The sequence below is a fragment of the Schistocerca gregaria genome, chromosome X (genome assembly GCF_023897955.1).
Source record: "Schistocerca gregaria isolate iqSchGreg1 chromosome X, iqSchGreg1.2, whole genome shotgun sequence".
Taxonomy (NCBI): domain Eukaryota; kingdom Metazoa; phylum Arthropoda; class Insecta; order Orthoptera; family Acrididae; genus Schistocerca; species Schistocerca gregaria.
Genome location: NC_064931.1, coordinates 169,261,794 through 169,285,301, shown reverse-complemented (window position 1 = coordinate 169,285,301; position 23,508 = coordinate 169,261,794). Strand labels below are relative to the sequence as shown.

The 23,508-nt window shown below is 37.9% G+C and overlaps 1 protein-coding gene across 7 annotated transcripts in view; it reads left to right on the top strand.

The window, feature by feature from the left end:
• LOC126299039 (lysosomal acid phosphatase-like) overlaps positions 1 to 23,508 on the top strand; it is a 612,830-nt gene that overhangs the window by 564,880 nt on the left and 24,442 nt on the right. For 4 of the 7 annotated variants that reach the window (XM_049990680.1, XM_049990684.1, XM_049990685.1 and 1 more), the window contains one exon: positions 4,513 to 4,698. The exons of the other annotated variants lie outside the window; for them this stretch is intronic. In XM_049990680.1, the coding sequence (XP_049846637.1) occupies positions 4,513 to 4,698 (186 nt within the window). The remainder of the gene's footprint in view (positions 1 to 4,512; positions 4,699 to 23,508) is intronic. 7 annotated transcript variants of the gene reach the window in all.

Genomic DNA, 23,508 nt, shown 5'->3' with positions numbered 1-23,508 from the left:
CGAAAGAAATTGCTTGTAATAGATATTTTGAGTCTGATACATCTACATCCTCACAGTGGCACATGAAGTTCCACATCTTCTGTGGGTCAAACAATACATAAACTGGAGAGTACTTGACCGGAGGAGTGTAGTGTGGTTCTACAAAACGTGATTTTTGCGTCTTCTAAAATTGTCGAAGGCATAGAATGCTCCAACAGCCCAATGAGGCGTTTATCCCACTGTGTGTGGAGGATGAAGCTCAGGCAGGAGGTTGTTGTATGACATTTTGGGGAGTGTTTTTCGTGAGTTGAATGGAGCCCAAATTTGGAAAAGTAATAAGAGTTAAGGGAGACGTTAAAACTAAGAGGTTTGCCAATGATATAATTATGTCAGTGGCAGCAAAGGGCTGGGAAGAACAGCTGAATGGAATAAATAGCATCTGGAAAGAAAGATATAAGATGAACATCAACAAAAGTAAAACAAGTTTACCCTAATGGAATGTTGTAGTATTAAATAAGGCAATGATTATAGAATTAAATTAGGTGCATGTGGAATCAAGTTAGGAAATAAGACACAGAAAGTATCGTAGTAGATGAGATTTGCTGTTTAGTCACCATAACTGATAATAACTGAAGCATAGACGATATAAAATGCAGACTGACAATAACAAGAAAAATATTTTTGAAAGAGAGAAATTTGATGACATTTAATATAAACTTAGGCAATGGTCTTGCCACAGTGGTGACACCGATTCCTGTCAGATTACCAAAGTGCTGTCGAGTTGGACTGGCAGTTTGATGGGTAACTATCCAGTCTGCCGAGTGCTTTTGCCAAGCAGGATGCACTCAGCCCTTGTGAGGCTAACTGAGAAGCTACTTGACTTAGAAGTACTGGCTCTGGTCTCTTAAACTGACATACGGCCATAGAGTGACGTGCTGACCAGATGCCACTCCATATCAGCATCCAGTAATCCCTGTGGGCTGAGGATGACATGGCGGCCAGACGGTACTATTGGGCCTTCATGACATGTTCATGCACGGTTTAGAACATACACTTAAGTATGTATACATATATGGAGTCTGTTCTTTCAAACACCAGACTTGAACTCTTACAGGAATTGGCAAAATGCTGCAAGTAATGTGGATAATGTGCAAGGGCCTCTACATTAGTAGTGTGTGGATAAGTTGAGAATTTGGTTGCAACAGAAGGAATGCTATGGTAGTGCATGCAGTTGAAATGACCACTGTTTACAGGTGGCTTAGTAGTCAGAGCAACTGTCTAGTAAGCATGAGACCCAGGTTCGAATCCCGGTCCAACACAAATTTTCAACTTTTCCCATTGATTTCAATCAATGCCGACTCACAGCCAATGCCTGTAATTCCTTCTTGTCTCAATAAAAAAATTAAGTGTTAGGAAGTCTTTCCTGAAGGTATTTGTCTGAAGTTGCCTTGAAATGTTAGAAAAGAAGAGAATAGAAACTTCTGAAATTTGGTGCTGCAGTAGAATAGGTTCTTGAGATTATGAGAGCAGGTCAGAAACCAATTGAATGTCTGAACTGGGGAAAAATTAAATTTGTGATATATGTTGACTACAAAAGCAAGCAGGTGGAAATGTAGGTTGAAATTAAGAAGAGACTTGCACAGGATTGATTAGTGTAGAGAACTGCCTCTTTAGACTGGATGGGCAGTTTATTGTTAGGCAGGATGCAGCCTGTCACCTTGATGGAGAGCCATTGACAGATGTAAAAGTAACTCAAGATGTCCTCAGGAAAGTGTACTGTGATCTTTGTTGTTTCTATTGTACATTAATGACCTGTTAGACAACATGAATAGCAACCTCATACCTCCTGCAAATGATGCCGTTATTTACACTTTGAAAAAAAAAAATTATTGTAATATTTGATTTGAGCTTGATAATGTTTCCCAGTGGTGCAAACCTTCGTAACTTGCTGTAAATGTACAGTAAAACAAAATTATTCATTTTACAAAATGAAAGGTGTAGTAATCTATGACTACAATACCAAGGATTTACACAGTTATGACTATTTAACTCATATAATTACCTGGGTGCAACAATTTGTTGGAATATGAAACGGAATAATCATATAGGCTCAATAGCTGGTAAATCAGGTGGCAGACTGTGGTCCACTGACAGGATAATGGGAAAATTCAGTCAGTCTACAAAGGAGACTGCTTATGAATCACTTGTGTGTTCTGTCTTAGAATATTGCAGAAGTGTGTAGGATCCAAACAAAATTGGACTCACAGGGAATATCAAATGAATACAAAGAAGGGCATCATGAATATTCACAGATTTTCTTGATGTGTGGGAGAGCACCACAAAAGTGTTGATAAACCTGAACTGGCAGAATGCTGAAGATAGAAGCAAATTATACCACAAAAGCTTACTTCCTGAATTTCAAGATACAGCATAAAGTGAAGAATATAGATCTGCCCTTGATTTACCCCCCCCCCTCCTCTCCCCTCCTACATGTCACACCTATAGGAACCATGGAAATAAAGTTACATGCATTAAAACACGCAAACAGGAATTTAGGCAGTCATTCTTCCTGCACTCCATATACAAATGGAACAGGAAGAAACAGTAACATGGGGCACAATGAGTAGTAGTTTCTCTCATGTACTTCAGTATTTTACAGAGTGTTAATGTATAGATCTTATTAGTTTTATCACTGGCTCTAATAGTACATGTAAATAGTGTATTCTTTTGACTCAATACATTTGTTTTCTGTTCATATTAATATTTAACAGGTGCAAACAAAATAAAATTATAGGATTGTGAGAAGTTTGTCTATGCTTTCTGTGTGTTGATAATGATTCCTGACTTGGCTAAGCCTCTTGGTTGTGTACGTCATGATACCGTAATGCAAAAGTTAAAATATTACGCAATAGTGGGCACAACAGGATCATCAGTTTTATCTAGTTTAAATGACAGAAAGCAATATGTATCAGTTCTGTATCAACTACACGGCGATATGTGCTCAGAATTTGTAGCAGTCAGACATGGCATATCACAAGGTTCGATTTTTGGTCATCTACTATCTCTGATATATAATGTTCCACTTACAGTTTGAGAAGATGCAAATTTTGTACATTTTGCAAATGATCTGAGTATTGGAAAAAAAAATTGTACCAATACCCTTACTGAAAAGGCATGTAATGAAATATTTGAAAATATCAACAGATGGTTCAAAGCAAATGGATTATCATTTAATTTTGACAAGACTCAGTACATACAGCTCAATACCTCTCAGAGAACTCCAAAAGCTATAAAAATAGAGCCCCCAAACAGTGAAAGGCGACAAATAAGAAGTGGTAATTTTTGCGTCTACAGAATGACCATTTGAGATGATTGGAAAACCAACTGCATAGAATTAAATGCCTTGGTTCAGCTGTATTTACTGTATACATAATTATTGCCTGACTGGATCCTCACCTGGTGTGGAGCTGGCTGTTCTATAGCACATATTGAACAAAGGTTACCTCAGTGCTCCATTGGGCAAAGAGAACTTGTGAACTTGTAAGTTAACAAGCCTGTTCCTCTGAACCAAGACACAGTTCTATGGTGAGAGATAAAAGATTCTTTAAAAGATTGTATTTTGTCATGACAAACGAACTTAAATTAAATACCAGATTAGAGCTCTTTTGTATGTAATTCTTTGCAGTGTGTAAGAACTCATTGTGTTCAAGACTAAAAGCTAATAGCAACCATTTTGAACATATATGAAAACAGAACACATCTGGTTGCACTTGGTACAGACACCATGCTAGTAGTGGTTCCAGTGGGAGCAAACAGTAATTATCAGAGTACAATGATGATACCTCATAGTGTATTTGTAGTAGACTGTGCATCAAACTCCACTGTGATGAAAAAAAATTTATTGTTATCAATGTTGTATTTATGGCATTGCAAAACAGCATTTCCATTATTTTTAGAATGACAATTTCAGTTAATTTTTTATGGAATGTACTACCATTTTATCATTTTATGTGTATATGTGCATTGATTACACATTCGTCTGAGAAATATTTATATGATAGCTGTAGCCAATTCGTCATGTATATACAACTCCACATCTAACTACTTTATTCACTGTGAAAATCTGTGTATTTAAAAATGTAATGATGATAGAAAACACACTAAACAATTCTCAATTTTATAAAAATTACTTTTTTGCTGTTTCTGGTTTTGGACATTAATCAATCTTTGGTTAGCAGTTCAAACTACATAATATTCTTAATGCAGAGAAAGGAGACACTGTACAATGTAATGCATTAGATATATTGTGGGAAGTAGGCTATGTTAACTCGGTGTGGGACTACACCTGAGACCAGCCTCTCCACCCCCTCCCTTATTTTTTTCTTTTCTTTTTTAAAAAAATAAGCATTGCTGGTTTCGTCTTTTGCTATCTCTGTACATGCAAATGTCATATACATTGGTACTAGTTCCATCCAAAATATCATTCTTCCAGTAGATACTTTTATACATTTATGACTGGAATTTTCTTTATAGTTGATTGTAATGAAGAAGCCATGCCCCAGATACGAGAAAGAACTTCAGCAGATGTATAACTCACCAGAAATACAAAAAATTAATGAAGAAAACTCTGAGCTGTATAAATATTTGTCTAAACACACAGGAAAATCCATTCAGAGCATCCTGGATGTTGAATATCTGTACAATACTCTGGAAATTGAGGTACGTTCAGAAAATGCTCCTTTTAATTAACTCATAAATTAAATCTATAACTGATAATAAAACATGAATATTCTGTTTGTATATAGAATTTGAATGGTCATATCATGAAACAGGTTTAAGGAATAGGCTACATTCACATACATGCCACATTTAAATAACAGAGGTTTAGAAACAAATAAATTTCAGGGCAACAAAAACAGATACAGAGTAAAACAAAAATATCTTATAAAGGTATTAAAAGGCACAAAAATAGTTTAAGTATATGAATGCTTGCCATGACAACAAAACACCATACCAGATCTTAAGCAAATGTAGAGAGTAAATAGCCTAATTCAAAATGTGCTAACTGGAACTTGGACCCAGATCAGTGCCTTTTATGAGTCATGCTCCTAAAAAGTGAGCTATCTAAACACATCTCATGGGCTGCGTCAGTTGGCAAAGATCATAATTCAAGTACCAGGCTAGCACTTACTTTTCATCCAGCAAGGAGCTTTGTAACAGTGTACACTTGTAGAGTGAAATATTCTTTAAAGTTTAGTCGATAGCTGCTAAAGATTTGCAACAATCTTCTCCTCCTCTCTTGAGTGGCTCTGTACTTATGGGGTACAACCCAGGTCATGGTTTGGCAATTATTTTTATTTTTACTTTGTGGTCAGATGCCCTATCTCCTGCCAAAATCATCTCATCTGAAAGAAATGCTGTGTGTAGTACCTGTTCTGTGACTTGTGTGAAATTTGCTGTGTATACCATATCCTATTTAAACTGTTTGTCTTTAATTTTGTCTGATATGGACACTGGAGACCAGCCCAGCATATGCCTAGAAAAGGGTGACAAACTGACTAAAAGCCTCACTAAGCAGGGAGAGGTACCAAAACAAAGGCTACTAATCTAGTGCTTGGACACAGTACATGTCTGGCTGACCTGTTGTCTCATAAGCTAATATGCTGCAACTTATGCTATATGAAAAGGTTAAAGATATACAACAATGTGTTCTAGAATTTAATTCCCTTGAAGAAAGCCGTTACAATAAATAACCTCACATCAAGACAACCTGCAACTTGGGGTAAGGTGTTCTGAGATTTTTAACAGAATGCAGAAGTAATTGAGAAGAGAGAAACTTAATTTTTCAAGACAGGTGTTTACCGTAGTAAACAAAAGTTGGCCCACTCAGCTAGCTGCACTGATTCCCAGATGGAAAGGTGTGCCAGTCCCCGGCATGAATCTGCCCAGCAGATTGGTGTTGAGGTCTGGTGTGCCAGCCACCCTGTGGATGGTTTTAAGGTGGTTTTTCATCTGCCTTGGTACATGCAGACTGGTTACCCTTACTGTGCCTCAGTTAAACTATGTCAGCAATCGCTGCGCAAACACTGTCTCCACACATGTGTGCATCATAATTACTCTACCATGCAAACATTTGGGGTTACTCTACTGGGGGCCGAACCACACAATAACCCTGGGTTCAGTGTGGGGTGGCGGTGGGTTGGGTAGACTGCTGTGGTCTGTTGTGGGCTTGTGAACCACTGAGGGCTGCGACAGGAAGAAGCCTCTCTGTTGTTTCTGTGCCCCGGTTCAAGACACTAAATAAATAAATGAAGAAATATAAACAAACAAAAGTTTAAGTTGTTGATACTACAGCCAAACTGTGAACATACGTTCCAGTCTAAATAAGTAATCACTTGTCTTTGTTGGCCACCAGATTAAACTACAGTGTTCTAAGCTCACTAAAAGACTCAACTGTGATAATACACTGGAGTGACTCCTAAGTTGTCAAATAATTACTGAGTATTAATGCAATAACTACTTCGGGCATACATAAATGTTAATGAAAAATAGTACTTTCCACATTCACTGACAACTACCTCAAACAACTACTGGAACAGACTATATGAATGGTAAATATTTCTTATATATTTCTGATAAGTAGGTCTCACATTATAGGCATTATTAACAAGAAAACAAAGTTTAGTCATCATATTGCCATTTTAGTAAGAATTCTTACTAAATGTCTGAAATAAATTTGCAAGAAAACTGTATTTTGAAAATGTTTGCTTTAGTAGATTATTAAACATTAAATTGCATAGAATAAGATCATAAATTAAATTTCACACAGTCCCTTCAAAATTAAATAACAAAATTTATCCTGAATTTAACATAAAATTTAAACTTACCAGTTAAGATTCTTTGGGCAGATTCTTCCCACATATAGGTGTAAATCACACACCTTGGTTTTGTACTAGGCATAACAGAATTTCAGACTTTTGTTCTACCATTCATGGATCAGTTTGGTGGTAAAATATAGGACAAGAAATGTAAATTTGAAAAGTTAAATTCAGTATTTAAAGGTGGATATAAGTTCCCTTCATGTTGGAAGGCAGTTGTGAAACCAAATGAAGCAACTGGACAGTACGGCATTCCTCTCATGTTTTGAACTGATTATCCAGTTACATTTGAGTGAAAGACATTATAGATTACCCTCTTGCATTTTAAGGGTGACAGACAATCCTAAAATGTTTTAATCCTATGTTAAATTGGTAAACATATCAAACCCACCATGCCAAACACTCAGTGACCATAATGACAGTGAAACAGAAGGTGACAGCGAGAAGGTCAAAATACTAAATTACTTCTTCCAAAATTGCATCACTGCAGAAAATTTCTCTGCAGTTCCTCTTTTCAGTTGTTGCACTAATCCTAAAATAGCATATATCAAAATAAGTGACTGTGATATAGAAAAACAACTGGAAGTACTCAAGAGAAGGGAAGGTAACTGGGCCTAATGTAATAGCTTAACAATTCTACATAGCATATTGAACAACACATTCTCTTCTTGTAGTAGCAGCCTACCATAGGTCACTAGAGGAACAAAGTGTTTCAATGTTGTTGTTGTTGTCTTCATTCCAGAGATTGGTTTGATGCATCTCTCCCTGCTACTCTATCCTGAGCAAGCTTCTTTGTCTCCCAGTACCTACTGAAACCTACATCCTTCTGAATCTGTTTAGTGTATTCATCTCTTGGTCTCCCTCTACGATTTTTACCCTCCACACTGCCCTCCAATACTAAATTGGTGATCCCTTCATGCCTCAGAATATGCCCTACCAACCGATCCCTTCTTCTAATCAAGTTGTGCCACAAATTTCTCTTCTCTCCAACTCTATTCAATACCTCCCCATTAGTTATGTGATCTATCCATCTAATATTCAGCATTCTGCTGTAGCACAACATTTCAAAAGTTTCTATTCTCTCCTTGTCTAAACTACTTATCGTTCACATTTCACTTCCATACATGGCTACACTCCATACAAATACTTTCAGAAACAACTTCCTCATGCTTAAATCTATACTCGATATTAACAAATTTCTCTTATTCAGAAATGCTTTCCTTGCCATTGCCAGTCTGCATTTAATATCCTCTCTACTTTGACCATCATCAGTTATTTTGCTTCCCAACTAGCAAAACTCATTTACTACTTTAAGTGTCTCATTTTCTAATTTAATTCCCTCGGCATCACCCAATTTAATTCGACTACATTTCATTATCATCGTTTTGCTCTAGTTGATGTACATCTTATATCCACCTTTCAAGACACTGTCGATTCTGTTCAGCTGCTCTTTGAGGTCCTTTGCTGTCTCTGACAGAATTACAATGTCATCGGCGAACCTCAAAGTTTTTGTTTCTTCTCCATAGATTTTAATTCCTACTCCAATTTTTTCTTTTGTTTCCTTTACTGCTTGCTCAATATACTGATTGAATAACATCGGGGAGAGCCTATACAACCCTGTCTCACTCCCTTCCCAACCACTGCTTCCCTTTCATGCCCCTCAAGTCTTGTAACTGCCATCTGATTTCTGAACAAATTGTAAATAGCCTTTTGCTCCTTGTACTTTATCGCTGCCACCTTCAGAGTTTGAAAGAGAGTATTCCAGTCAACATTGTCAAAAGCTTTCTCTAAGTCTACAAATGCTAGAAGTGTAGGTTTGCCTTTCCTTAATCTATTTTGTAAGATAAGTTGTAGGGTCAGTATTGCCACACGTGTTCCAACATTTCTACAGAATCCAAACTGATCTTCCCCGAGATCGGCTTCTACCAGTTTTTCCATTTGTCTGTAAAGAATTCATGTTAATATTTTGCAGCTGTGGCTTATTAAACCTATAGTTCAGTAATTTTCACATCTGCCAACACATGCTTTCTTTGGGATTGGAATTATAATATTCTTCTTGAAGTCTGAGTGTATTTCACCTGTGTCTCACATCTTGCTCACCAGATGGTAGAGTTTTGTCAGGACTGGATCTTCACTATGCAGGGTTAAATCTGACTTTGGCACAGAAGGGAGTGAATTAAGCTGCCACAAATGTCTTTGGTCACCTACCAAACAGCATCAAAAGCCTGACAGATAGTCAACCAACATTTAAAAATAAATTAAAAGAATTTCTAGATGACAACTCCTACTCATTGGCTGAATTTTTAGATATAAATTAAGGGAGGGGAAAAAACTAACTTAAGCATTAGTGTCATGCAATATTTTATGTAATGTAATATCTTGTACAGACATCTTTCATTAACCTGACACGTTCCACATTATTACGAAGTGTCGTATTCATGATCTATGGAACAAGTATTAATCTCATCTAATCTAAGGCTGTCAGCAGTTCTAATGGAATGTTATCTACTCCCAGGACCTTGTTTAGACTTTGGTCTGTCAGTACTCTGTTAATTCTTCACGCAATATCATATCTCATATTTTATCTTCATCTACATTCTCTTCCATTTCTATGATATTGTCCTCAAGAACATCACCTTTGCATAAACCCCCTATATACTCCTTCCACCTTTCTGCTTTCCCTTCTTTGCTTATAACTAGGGTTCCATCTGAGCTCTTGATATTCATGCAAGTGGTTCTCTTTCCTCCAAAGGTCTCTTTAATTTTCCTGTAGGCAGTATCTATCTTATCCCTAGTGAGCCTCCACATCCGTAAATTTGTCCTCTAGCCATCCCTGCTTAGCCATTTTGCACTTCATGTTAATCTCATTTTTGAGATGTTTGTATTCCTTTTTGCCTGGTTCATGTACAGCATTTTTGTCTTACAATTTAAAACCTGGTTCCTGAATCTCTGTCTTACCATTATATAATCTATTTGATACCTTCTAGTATCTCCAGGCCTCTTCCATGTGTTTCAAATGATTGTAAAAATGTCCAGGTCATTTAAATTTTCAAGAATCTTTAGCTAAAGAATGCACACAACTATGGGCTTATACTGCTGGTGTCAGTTCATTGTAGAATTTCAGAACACGTTTCAGGCTTGCCTATTATGACTTTTCTGGAGACCAAAAATCTGTTCTGTAGCCATCAACATGAATTTTACAAATGTGTATCATGTGAAGCGCAGCTGACTGTGTTCATTCATGAGACACAGAAGATAGTTGATACTGCTCATGTTGATGTGGTATTCCTAGACTTCTAGAGGCTGTTAGGTACAACAATATTATGAAAAGGATATGTTGCTACTCACAACACACATGACACATTGAGTTGCAGACAAGTGCAATGAAAAGACTGTTACACATTGAGCTTGTGGCCAAAGCCTTCTTGAGAAAAGAGAGAAAACAAAACAAAGCACACCTCCTGCACACATAGCCTCTATCTGCGGCTGCTCTGGCAAGAATAGCCAGAGACAGTGGCCATGTGTACTTCAGATGTGCTTGCTTGTGTGACTGTGCATGTGTTTTCTTTTATTTCCTGAAGAAGACTTTGGCCAAAAGCTCTGCGTGTAACAGTGTTTTTATTGAGGCTGTCTGCAACTTAGCTTCTCATCTTTACATTGAGTAGCACACTTTCCTTTTCATAATATTGCTGATATTCCAATCTGGACTCTCCACTGTTAGGTCTTTCATACAGTTACTCACTGTTCTCTAATTTAAAAAAATGTGAGTGCACACGCTATCAGACCAGCTTTGTGACTGAAATGTAAATGGAACGCAACATTTCATTCTTAATGGAGTGAAATCTTCTGACATGAAAGTAACTTCAGTCATACTCCAGCAGAATGATACAGGACCAGCACTGATACATAAACAAACTAGCTGATATTCATTAGTTTGTGGATGATACTGTTGTATGTAGAGAAGTCATAAGACTATAAAATTGTGGCAAAATTCAGGCAGAAGATTTGTCGATGATCAACATTTAGTGCAGGGATCAGCAGTTGACCTTCAGCATAAACAGATGTAATACACTGCACATAAGTTGATGGAAATACCAATTGCTGTGTGATTACATGATTGTTCAGTACTCACTGGTAATGGTAACATACTTTAAGAATGTGGTAGTGAGCATACAGAGTGATTCAAAGTGGAACAATTACATAAAACTAATTGTAGGAAAGCAGATGCCAGTCTGAGATTCATTGGAAGAATCCGCAGGAAGTGTGATCCACCCATGGAGGTGATATCGTATGGAAGTAGCCTACAAAACCCTCATTTGGGCTGATTCTTGGGAATTGCTCATTAGTTTGGGACCCTAAACAGAATGAATTGATAGAGAAGATCGAAAGAATAGCAGGACAATTCATTTTGTAAGTACTCTTGTGCATCAATTTTGTGATTTACTTTAAAAATTCCAAGCGTATGCATTTCTAGAAGAGTCTAATAATACACTGATTCTTCCTACATACATATTGTGGAAAGAACATTAAGGAAAATTAGATTCCAAAACACATGGAGGTGTACCAACAGCTGTCATTCCCATGCACCATTTGTGACTGGAACAGAAAATGGAGGAAGTGACAGTGGTACACAAAACATCCTCCACCACGCATTGGAAGGTGGTTTTTTTGGAGTATAGATATAGATATATTAGGTCAGTGCATAACTTCGTAGCGCTTCTTTTTCCCATAAGTTGAGTAGACACAACAGATACACACAACAGGGACTTTAGTCAATAATAATATATTATTCTTCACTATTTACAACAGTCTGCCACCCATGGGGTAACTTTTCAGTTCTGTGTCTGTAGAAAACATGTGATTTTGAGGCAAAGAACCTGTTTAGCCATGTTTGTAGCGCATTTTCATCCAGGAAGGAAGTTCTTTGAAGGTTGTTTGACAGAAATCAGAAAAGTTGAATATCTTGGGCATGAGAAAATGTGGGTGTGGAATGATTTCCCAACCTGACTCCTGAATAGTGTTTTTTGTCAGTCTAGCAGTATGTGGGCAAGTTTTATCATGGAGTATCATCATTTAATGCAGTCTTCCAGTATTCCTGGTTGCTGTTCTTTGATTGTGTCTGCAAGACATGTTAGTTGTTGACAATAAATGTCAGCACTGACACTGATGGTTACATTTTAGGGAAGCAATCTGTAGTACACCACACCATCAGCGTTCCAGCAGGTGCGTAATATTATTTTTTGTAGATGCATGTAGGTCATTGTATGGAGAACTGCTGCACTGTTTGGGCTGCACCATTCCTTTATTTTTTATGTTAGCAACAAGATAAAATTTCTTGTCACTAGTAACAATATAGAGTAGGAATGGTTGCTGTTGTTCATGAGCCAGTTGATGATGAGCAAGTAGAGATGCACATACGGCCACTGCTGACCTTCATGATTTTGGCTTAGAGTATGCGGTACCCACACACATGATTTTTGGACCTTCCCCATTGCATGCAAATGTTGTATGATGGTGGAATCACCACAGTTAATCACATTCTCTGCTTCTCGGTTACACTGACATTGGTCATTGTGGATTAATGCATTTCAATGACCTTATTCAAACCCTGAAGGTCCTCTTGAACATGGAGATTCACTTATGTGATGATCCTCCGTAAACAAGAAACCCATTTTCTTGCCATACTCTGTCCAGTGGCATTGTACCCATACATGGCACAAATATTTATGACTGCCTCTGCTGCTGTCACCCCTCTGTTGAATTCAACTGAAGAATATGTCAGAAATATTCCAATTTCTCCACTTGGCACTCCATTTTCTAACATCCACAGCTCCACTCACTATCTCCAAATGACAAAATATAGACATGTAAACTCAGATAGCAATAGTCAACTACAAATAAAAAAATACCAGTCGATAAACAGATCCTTAGCAACCAGAATACTGACATGCAAAACAAAAAAGGCCATGAACTTGTACACCAACCTAATAGATACAGATGTAGGTGTAAATGGAAGAATATATGTATTAAGTTAGTCAGAAATATCAGTAATGATTGTCTGTTATAGGATGATATTCTGATGGCATGATTAAAGAATAAGAATGTTCTCCTTGAAACTCAGTGCAGCTTTAGGAAATACGATGAGTGTATTGCAACTTTTGCTTTAACACAGTATCTCATAAACTGTTGATACAAGAGAAGGAAAAGATACCTTTCTAATGTATTTCTGAAATACAGTATATCTGACACCAAATGACACTTCTAACTGTTAGCAAACATACAAAAATGGTAGAGGACAGTCTGCCCAATGATTAGCTCCAACAAAATTGATAATGTTGGACAAAGTATCACCCAGTGTAATAAATGGCCACTTGCCATGATTGTGGATAAATCAGAGATCATTTACCTGACTAGAAAGGAAAAACTGGTAGCTTTTGAGTACAGTATTGGTGGTACACAGACTGTCTGACTCTGATTAAATATTTAGGCATAATTCTGTTTAATGATAAGAAGTGGGAAGTAAACATAGAACAAGTTTTAGTAAATGCAAATGAAGGAATAGTATTTGTTGGGAGAATTCTAGGAATTTGTAGTACAGCTGCAAATTAGGTTGCGAAAGAGACTTTTGTTTGAAAATCTTTGTGATCCTCTGCAGGTCTGATTGTTGTTGTTGTCTTCAGTCCTGAGACTGGTTTGATGCAGCTCTCCATGCTACTCTATCCTGTGCAAGCTGCTTCATCTCCCAGTACCTACTGCAACCTACATCCTTCTGAATCTGCTTAGTGTACTCATCTCTCGGTCTCCCTCTACGATTTTACCCTCCACGCTGCCCTCCAATACTAAATTTGTGATCCCTTGATGCCTCAAAACATGTCCTACCAACCGATCCCTTCTTCTAGTCAAGTTGTGCCACAAACTTCTCTTCTCCCCAATCCTATTCAATACCTCCTCATTAGTTACGTGATCTATCCACCTTATCTTCAGTATTCTTCTGTAGCACCACATTTCGAAAGCTTCTATTCTCTTCTTGTCCAAACTAGTTATCGTCCATGTTTCACTTCCATACATGGCTACACTCCAAACAAATACTTTCAGAAACGACTTCCTAATACATAAATCTATATTCGATGTTAACAAATTTCTCTTCTTCAGAAACGCTTTCCTTGCCATTGCCAGTCTACATTTTATATCCTCTCTACTTCGACCATCATCAGTTATTTTACTTCCTAAATAACAAAACTCCATTACTACTTTAAGTGTCTCATTTCCTAATCTAATTCCCTCAGCATCACCCGATTTAATTTGACTACATTCCATTATCCTCGTTTTGCTTTTGTTAATGTTCGTCTTATATCCTCCTTTCAAGACACTGTCCATTCCGTTCAACTGCTCTTCCAAGTCCTTTGCCGTCTCTGACAGAATTACAATGTCATCGGCGAACCTCAAAGTTTTTACTTCGTCTCCATGAATTTTAATACCTACTCCAAATTTTTCTTTTGTTTCCTTTACTGCTTGCTCAATATACAGATTGAATAACATCGGGGAGAGGCTACAACCCTGTCTCACTCCTTTCCCAACCACTGCTTCCCTTTCATGCCCTCGACTCTTATTACTGCCATCTGGTTTCTGTACAAATTATAAATAGCCTTTCGCTCCCTGTATTTTACCCCTGCCACCTTTAGAATTTGAAAAAGAGTATTCCAGTCAACATTGTCAAAAGCTTTCTCGAAGTCTGCTAATGCTAGAAACGTAGGTTTGCTTTTTCTTAATCTTTCTTCTAAGATAAGTCGTAAGGTCAGTATTGCCTCACGTGTTCCAACATTTCGACGGAATCCAAACTGATCCTCCCCGAGGTCTGCATCTACCAGTTTTTCCATTCGTCTGTAAAGAATTCGCGTTAGTATTTTGCAGCCGTGGTTTATTAAACTGATAGTTCGGTAATTTTCACATCTGTCAGCACCTGCTTTCTTTGGGATTGGAATTATTATATTCTTATTGAAGTCTGAGGGTATTTCGCCTGTCTCATACATCTTGCTCACCAGCTGGTAGAGTTTTGTCATGACTGGCTCTCCCAAGGCCATCAGTAGTTCTAATGGAATGTTGTCTACTCCGGGGGCCTTGTTTCGACTCAGGTCTTTCAGTGCTCTGTCAAACTCTTTCCGCAGTATCGTATCTCCCATTTCGTCTTCATCTACATCCTCTTCTATTTCCATAATATTGTCCTCAAGTACATCGCCCTTGTATAAACCTTCTATATACTCCTTCCACCTTTCTGCCTTCCCTTCTTTGCTTAGAACTGGGCTGCCATCTGAGCTCTTGATATTCATACACGTGGTTCTCTTCTCTCCAAAGGTCTCTGTAATTTTCCTGTAGGCTGTATCTATCTTACCCCTAGTGAGATAAGCTTCTACATCCTTACATTTGTCCTCTAGCCATCCCTGTTAAGCCATTTTGCACTTCCTGTCAATCTCATTTTTGAGACGTTTGTATTCCTTTTTGCCTGTTTCATTTACTGCATTTTTATATTTTCTCCTTTCATCAATTAAATTCAATATTTCTTCTGTTACCCAAGGATTTCTAGCAGCCCTCGTCTTTGTACCTACTTTATCCTCTGCTGCCTTCACTACTAGATCCCTCAGAGCTACCCATTCTTCTTCTACTGTATTTCTTTCCCCTATTCCTGTCAATTGTTCCCTTATGCTCTCTCTGAAACTCTGTACAACCTCTGGTTCTTTCAGTTTATCCAGGTCCCATCTCCTTAATTTCCCACATTTTTGCAGTTTCTTCAGTTTTAATCTACAGGTCATAACCAATAGATTGTGGTCAGAGTCCACATCTGCCCCTGGAAATGTCTTACAACTTAAAACCTGGTTCCTAAATCTCTGTATTACCATTATATAATCTATCTGATACCTTTTAGTATCTCCAGGGTTCTTCCAGGTATACAACCTTCTTTCATGATTCTTAAACCAAGTGTTAGCTATGATTAAGTTGTGCTCTGTGCAAAATTCTACTAGGCGGCTTCCTCTTTCATTTCTTAGCCCCAATCCATATTCACCTACTATGTTTCCTTCTCTCCCTTTTCCTACACTCGAATTCCAGTCACCCATTACTATTAAATTTTCGTCTCCCTTCACTATCTGAATAATTTCTTTTATTTCATCGTACATTTCTTCAATTTCTTCATCATCTGCAGAGCTAGTTGGCACATAAACTTGTACTACTGTAGTAGGTGTGGGCTTCGTATCTATCTTGGCCACAATAATGCGTTCACTATGCTGTTTGTAGTAGCTTACCCGCATTCCTATTTTCCTATTCATTATTAAACCTACTCCTGCATTACCCCTATTTGATTTTGTGTTTATAACCCTGTAGTCACCTGACCAGAAGTCTTGTTCCTCCTACCACCGAACTTCACTAATTCCCACTATATCTAACTTTAACCTATCCATTTCCCTTTTTAAATTTTCTAACCTACCTGCCCGATTAAGGGATCTGACATTCCACGCTCCGATCCGTAGAACGCCAGTTTTCTTTCTCCTGATAACGACATCCTCCTGAGTAGTCCCCGCCCGGAGATCCGAATGGGGGACTATTTTACCTCCGGAATATTTTACCCAAGAGGATGCCATCATCATTTAACCATACAGTAAAGCTGCATGTCCTCGGGAAAAATTATGGCTGTAGTTTCCCCTTGCTTTCAGCCGTTCGCAGTACCAGCACAGCAAGGCCGTTTTGGTTAACGTTGCAAGGCCAGATCAGTCAATCATCCAGACTGTTGCCCCTGCAACTACTGAAAAGGCTGCTGCCCCTCTTCAGGAACCACACGTTTGTCTGGCCTCTCAACAGATACCCCTCCGTTGTGGTTGCACCTACGGTACGGCCATCTGTATCGCTGAGGCACGCAAGCCTCCCCACCAACGGCAAGGTCCATGGTTCATGGGGAAAAGCAGGTCTGATTAAAGAAGGTAATCAAAAGAATTCATGTTATTAAATTTTTAACTGGCTGGTTGAATTAGAATTAGTGTTTTGTGAAGGTGCACGAGAATCTTACATAGAAATCTTTAGAAAGGAACAGTTATTTTGTATAATGCTATTATGCAAGTTTGAAGAATTAGTATTCAAAATAGACAAAACATTTCTTCTATCTTCATTGGGGGCCTCATGTAAGTAACAAGACAATAGAAGGGAGATTACCATGCTTACAGAGGTCTTCAATCTATCATTCTTGCCCAACTGCATTCATTAGTGCAAATGTAAAGGAGAAGAAAATTAATATGAAGTACGATCCACAATGCCGTCCATAGTCATTTCTGGAGTACTGGAGTGGATGTAGACTGGACAGGCCAAAAAAGGAATGGTGTTGCTGTCATGTTAGGAAATGAGAACATAGATCCAGAAGTATGCAGATTCAAACAGTTTACTGCTTTCATTACATTATATTAGTACTTGTTCCATAGATGATGAATACAACACTTCGTAATGATGTGGAACATGTCAGGTTAATTAAGGGTGTCTATGCAAGATATTACATTACACGAAATATTACATGACACTTAATAGTTTTAATTTTTTGTGGGGTTTGGGGAAATTACCCACTTACTATATCCAAAAATTCATCTAATGAATAGAAAGACTTGCCATTAAGAAATTCTTTTAATTGCCTTTTAAATGCTATATGGCTATCTGTCAGACTTTTGATGCTATTAGGCAAGTGACCAAAGACTTTCGTGGCAGCATAATTTACTACCTTCTGAGCCAAAGTTAGATTTAACCTTGAGTAGTGAAGATCATCCTTTCTCCTAGTGTTGTAGCCATGTACACTGCTATTACTTTTGAATTCATTTGCATTGTTAATAACAAATTTCATGAGTGAATATATGTGTTGTGAGGTTACAGTGAAGATCTCTAGCTCTTTAAATAAGTGTCTGCAGGATGATCTTGGATGAGCTCCAGCAATTATTCTGATTACATGCTTTTGTACAATGAACACTCTTTTACCCAATGATGAGTTACCCCAGAATATGATGCCATACGAAAGCAGAGAATGAAAATATGCGTGGTAAGCTAATTTACTCAGATGTATATCGCCAAAATTTGCAATGACCGTAATAGCATAAGTGGCTGAACTCAAACATTTCAACAGATCCTCAGTGTGTTTTTTCCAGTTCAACCCTTCATCAATGCATACACCTAGAAATTTTGAATATTCCACCTTAGCTACTGACTTCTGATTGAAGTCTATATTTATTAATGGTGTCATTCCATTTACTGTGTGGAACTGTATATACTGTGTTATGTCAAAGTTGAATGAGAGCCCATTTACAGAGAACCACTTAATGATTTTCTGAAAAACATCGTTTACATTTTCACCAGTTAATTCCTGTCTGTTGGGTGTGATTGGCAAAAAGTACCAGCTTTGGATCTTCATGAATATAGAATGGAAAGTCATTAATATATATTAAGAACAGCAGAGGACCCAAGACCGAACGTTGTGGCACCCCATTCTTGATTGTTCCCCAGTTTGAGAAATCTCCAGTTTTTTTTGCATATTATGTGAACTGCTTATTTCAACTTTCTGCACTCTTCCAGTTAGGTATGATATAAACCATTGGAGCACTGTCCCATTCATACCAAAGTACTTGAGCTTATCTAGAAGTATTCCATGATTTATACAATCGAAAGCCTTTGATAGATCACAAAAAATCCCAACGGGTGCCTTCTGGTTACTCAGAGCATTTAATATTTCATTAGTGAAAGTATATATATTGCATTTTCCATTGAAAAGCCCTTCTGGAAACCAAACTGACATTTTGTTAAAACTTTATTTTTACAAAGGTGTTAAGCTACTCTACAATACATTACTTTTTCAAAAATTTTGGATAAGGCAGTCAGAAGAGAGATTGGGCAGTAGTTGTTGACATCAGACATATCCCCTTTTTTATGCAGTGGTTTAACAATGGCATACTTCATTCTATCTGTGAACATACCCTGCTTCAGAGAGCTATTACATATGTGGCTAAGAATCCCACTTATTTCTTGGGAACAAGCTTTTATTATTCTGCAGGAAATGCCATCAATTCCATGTGAGCTTTTATTCTTGAGAGAGTTTATTATCTTCCTAATTTCAGCAGGAGAGGTGGGTGGAATTTTAATTGTATTAAATGATCTGGGTAAGGCCTCTTCCACTAACTGCCTTGCTTCTTCTAATGAACATTTAGATCCTATTTTCTCTACAACATTTAAAAAATGATTATTCAAAATGTTTTCAACTTCTGGCTTGTTGTTTATCAAGTTTCCATTTGCTTCAATGGTGATGCCATCATCCTGTACTCTTGGTTGCCCTGTCTCCCTTGTAATAATAATCCAAATTGTTTTGATTTTGTCATCAGAGGTATTAATCTCAGACATGATGCACATGCTTCTGGACTTTTTAATAACCTTTCTTAATGTAGCACAGTAGTTTTTATAATATTTGGCTGTTTCTGGGTCATTACTCTTTCTTGTTGTTAGATACAGTTCCCTTTTGTGGTTACAAGATAATTTTTATTCCTTTAGTAAGCCAAGGTTTTTTGCATGGTTTCTTATAATTAGATTTGACTACTTTCTTATGGAAACAGTTTTCAAATTCTCTTACAAGTGTATCATGAAATAAGATATATTTTAAATTAGCATCAGGTTCCTTGTACACCTCATCCCAGTCTAACTGCTGAACATTTTTTCTGAAATTTCTAATTGTTGTGTCATTAATTAAACGCACAACTTTGGAGGGTAGTTTTGAATTACTGAATGGAGCTATGTCATAAACTGTAACTAGTTGAGCATCATGATCAGAAAGCCGATTCTCAACAGGACAAGATTTTATGTTTTTAAACCTGTCTTGGCCTATAAAAGTGTTATCTATCAATGTGCTGCTGTCCTTTACTACCCGAGAAGGAAAATTAATGACAGATGTCAAATTGAAAGAACTGAGCAAGACTTCCAGGTCATTCTTCCTATTACGCTCTTTCAGTGAATCAACATTGAAGTCCCCACAAATAATAATTTGCTTTCCCATATATGACAGATAGCACAACAAAGTATCCAAGTTTTCCAGGAATAAATGAAAGTTCCCTGAAGGGGACCTATATACTGTTACAATTATAAAAGAGCCCTCCTTCAGTTTAAGTTGACAGGCACATGCTTCTATATGTTGCTCTAGACAAAACTTTTTTGTATTAAGCTTTCTACACAGTGATAACTTTTGACATATATGGCAACTCCTCCTTTCACCTTATTCTCTCTACTCATATGTGCAGCTAGTTTATAACCACTGATATTTACTTTTTCCATATCAGACACAATGTGATTTCATTAGGCAACAGCAATGATGGAAAATATTTACAGTTTGTAGGAAGTGAAATAACTAAAGCTACTCCATCACACAGTTTGACATCTTAGAATACACGTTTGAATATGGCTATCATCTCAGCAACAATCAGTAAAAGTCTTGCATCAATGCAGTCAGATTTAAAATAGAATTTATGCAAGAATATGACCTGTTGCTATCCAGCATGATTTAGTGTCATATGTTCATACAAACCTGTTATGGTTTTTACTTATCATCCTCTGCCTACAATTTAATTGTGGTAAACTAAATTAATGGTAACTATGGTACTGTAGAGAATCATTTCCTATCATTGGGAAACCAGAAGATGGAGTGGGGTCTAGCAATGATATCCAGCAGCCATTATCTTGGAGCAGTCATGTCCATATCACAGCACACTTCTGGCACTATGTTCAATGATGTTAATTACAAGTTCCTGTGAACATAAGTGTTTCTTCTCCAGCAAAGTAGATATGACTTTCTCACTGGCTCACCTCCAAGCACCTTTGTCTGGACTGAAGACATGAGTAAAGTAGCCCCTCTGCAGCTAGCCATTCAGAAATCAGCTTGTGAATTTCCCAAAGAATTAGACAGGCAGTATTTTAAAAATATTACTTAGATTAAACTTCCAAATAAATCTATTGTGTCTTCACAAAACTTTCAAGATCCACAGTGTCATGAGTGTGCTGAGAATATAAAATTTCAGGCAATACCACTCACCACAGACAATGTGGTAGCCAGAGGCCTTCGCTTAATGACCAAGAGCAGTGACATTTGCATAGAGTTGTCAGTGGTAACAGACAAGCACACTGAAGGAAATAATGCAGAAATCAATGTGGAATGTACAACAAACATATCCATTAGGACATGCAGCAAAATTTTGTTAATGGGCTGTGGCAGCAGATGGTTGATGTGAGCGCCTTTTTTTACAGCACACCTGCAGCACCTCTCCTGTGTTTGTGACCATGTTAGGTGGACCCTAGATGACTGTAAAAAAACTGTGGCCTGGTCAGATGGTTCCTGATTGCAGATGGTTCCTGATTTTAGTTGGTAAGAGCTGATGATGGTAGGGTCAGAGTGTGGTGCAGACCCCATGAAGCCATAGACCCTAGTTGTCAACAATGCACTGTGCAACCTGGTGGTGGCTCCATAATGGTGTGTTCTGCGTTTACATGGAATGGACTGGGTCCTCTGGCCCAGCTGAACTGATCATTGACTAGAAAGGGTAATGTTCGGCTACATGAAGACCATTTGCAGTCATTCCTAGACTTCTTGTTTCCAAACATCAATGGAATTTTTATGGATGATAATGTTCCATGTCATCGGACCATAGCTGTTGGCAATCAGTTTGAAGAACATTCTGAACAGTCTTCCTCTTAGTATGGCAGTCCAGCTCTGTGTGGTGTAATGATGCTCATCCAGTTGGATGTCCATAGCCATATAATTCTGTAGAACATGTATTTGCAAGTTTTTGCTGTTTGTATCACCCTTCATTGGTGTTACATTTTCTCTTTGCAACACCTACATTCACCCATCATTTATTCTCACAAGGGCATATGTACTACAACTTATCACCAACCTCTCAACAATTTTCTGGCTGTTCTATGACCTACCATCCTATATAGGATCTTCTCAGGACCTGTGGAAGGGCGCACACTCATGACAGATATTCTGAATCAGCTTAATATTATTTCCTTCAACATAGTCAAATCCACATTTCTTTCAAATTTGACACATTCATTGTCACACTTGGATCTCTCCTTTTGCAGAACACAGCTTTCTTATGTTCTTTTCCACTAAACAAACTATCTGTAAGAATTTTTGTTGGCAAAAGGAATTTCTCTTACCATACTTACATCTTGGTACCACTGCACCCCTTTTCATTGAAACCATGAAATGGTTGGGGTTAACAGCTTACAGAAAACTATGTTGATGCTCTCTTGAGTCCTGTTTGGCATCTCTCTCTGTACAATCTCTGAATGTTGTGCAGTTTCCAAGAGGCACATCATGGGGAGTGGACCAGACTGTTCTTCATTTGTAGCAATCCTTAGTCTGATCGAAGCTGGACTATGGATGAATCTTACATTCAACTTCATGACCATTCATTTCACGCAGCCTTAATGTGATTCATCGCTGCAGAATCAACTTGGTTATTGGTGTGTTCCCCACCAGTTCAGTCATGAGCTTCTATCCAGGAGCTGCCAAATTACCACTGTTATTCTGATATGGTGTCCTCTGCAAATATACTTGCCAGTTCTCCTTGGTGTCCACCTATCCACCTTATGCTTCCCTCATTAATGACTCCCCTGAATGGCAATATGACACTAGTTCTGCTCCCTTGTTGCCTCCGAGAGTTCACTTTCATATCCTTCAAAAGCTCCATCTTGCATTATGTGCTATGTTTCTGTGAGGTCAGTCTCTTTCCTCTCCTTGGCTCCATGCAGAGGTCTGTGCCCATCTTGAACTTAGTTCAATACTAAAGAACACTACCCTGGCTACAATATATGTAGTTCTGAGAGACCACCTTCATTTACACTGATGGTCCTAAGGATCATCATGATATGAGATGCTCTTTTGTTGTTGGTAAACAAGTTTTTAGATATTGTCTTTTAGATCTGTGCATAATTTTTACTGCAAAGCTGTTTACCCTTTATCAGGCCATCTTGTACATTCATGGACATAGAATCGCTGAGTCTGTTATATGCTCTGATTCCTTGGTGCTCTCCAGAGCCTCACTGTGATGTAGACATACCTCCCTTTAGTACAGTGGATCCATGAATGCCTTCACTTACTCACTGATGCTGGCACTAATGTATCTCTTACATGGGTCCTTAGACACAGGTCAGGAAATGAGGCAGCTGCTGCTGCTACTATGGCTGCAACTCTGCTAAAAAGCCTTCTAACAGTTCTGTCCCTATGGATGATCTCAGCATTGCTATATGTGGGAACATTCTATCACTCTTGCACATACAGTGTTCATTTCTCTGGCAAACTAGTCTATATATAGGGCTCTGCCTTTTTCAGTCATCGTCATCTGTTATGCAGTGATCCCGCACCTCTTTACTTTCACTCTAATAAAACACTGATGGCACCCTGCTTTCTAACCCAACTTCAGTTTTTAACCCCTTACACTTTAATGTATGTTTGCCATCTGAGCTATACAAGGTTATAGCAGATACAGCACAGGCTCTAGAATGTATTCTACTGTTTTCTTACTGTAGCAGCTTCACAAAGGAGATTTAATTTTTTCATCGTGAACACAGGTTGATCTATAAACTCTCATAA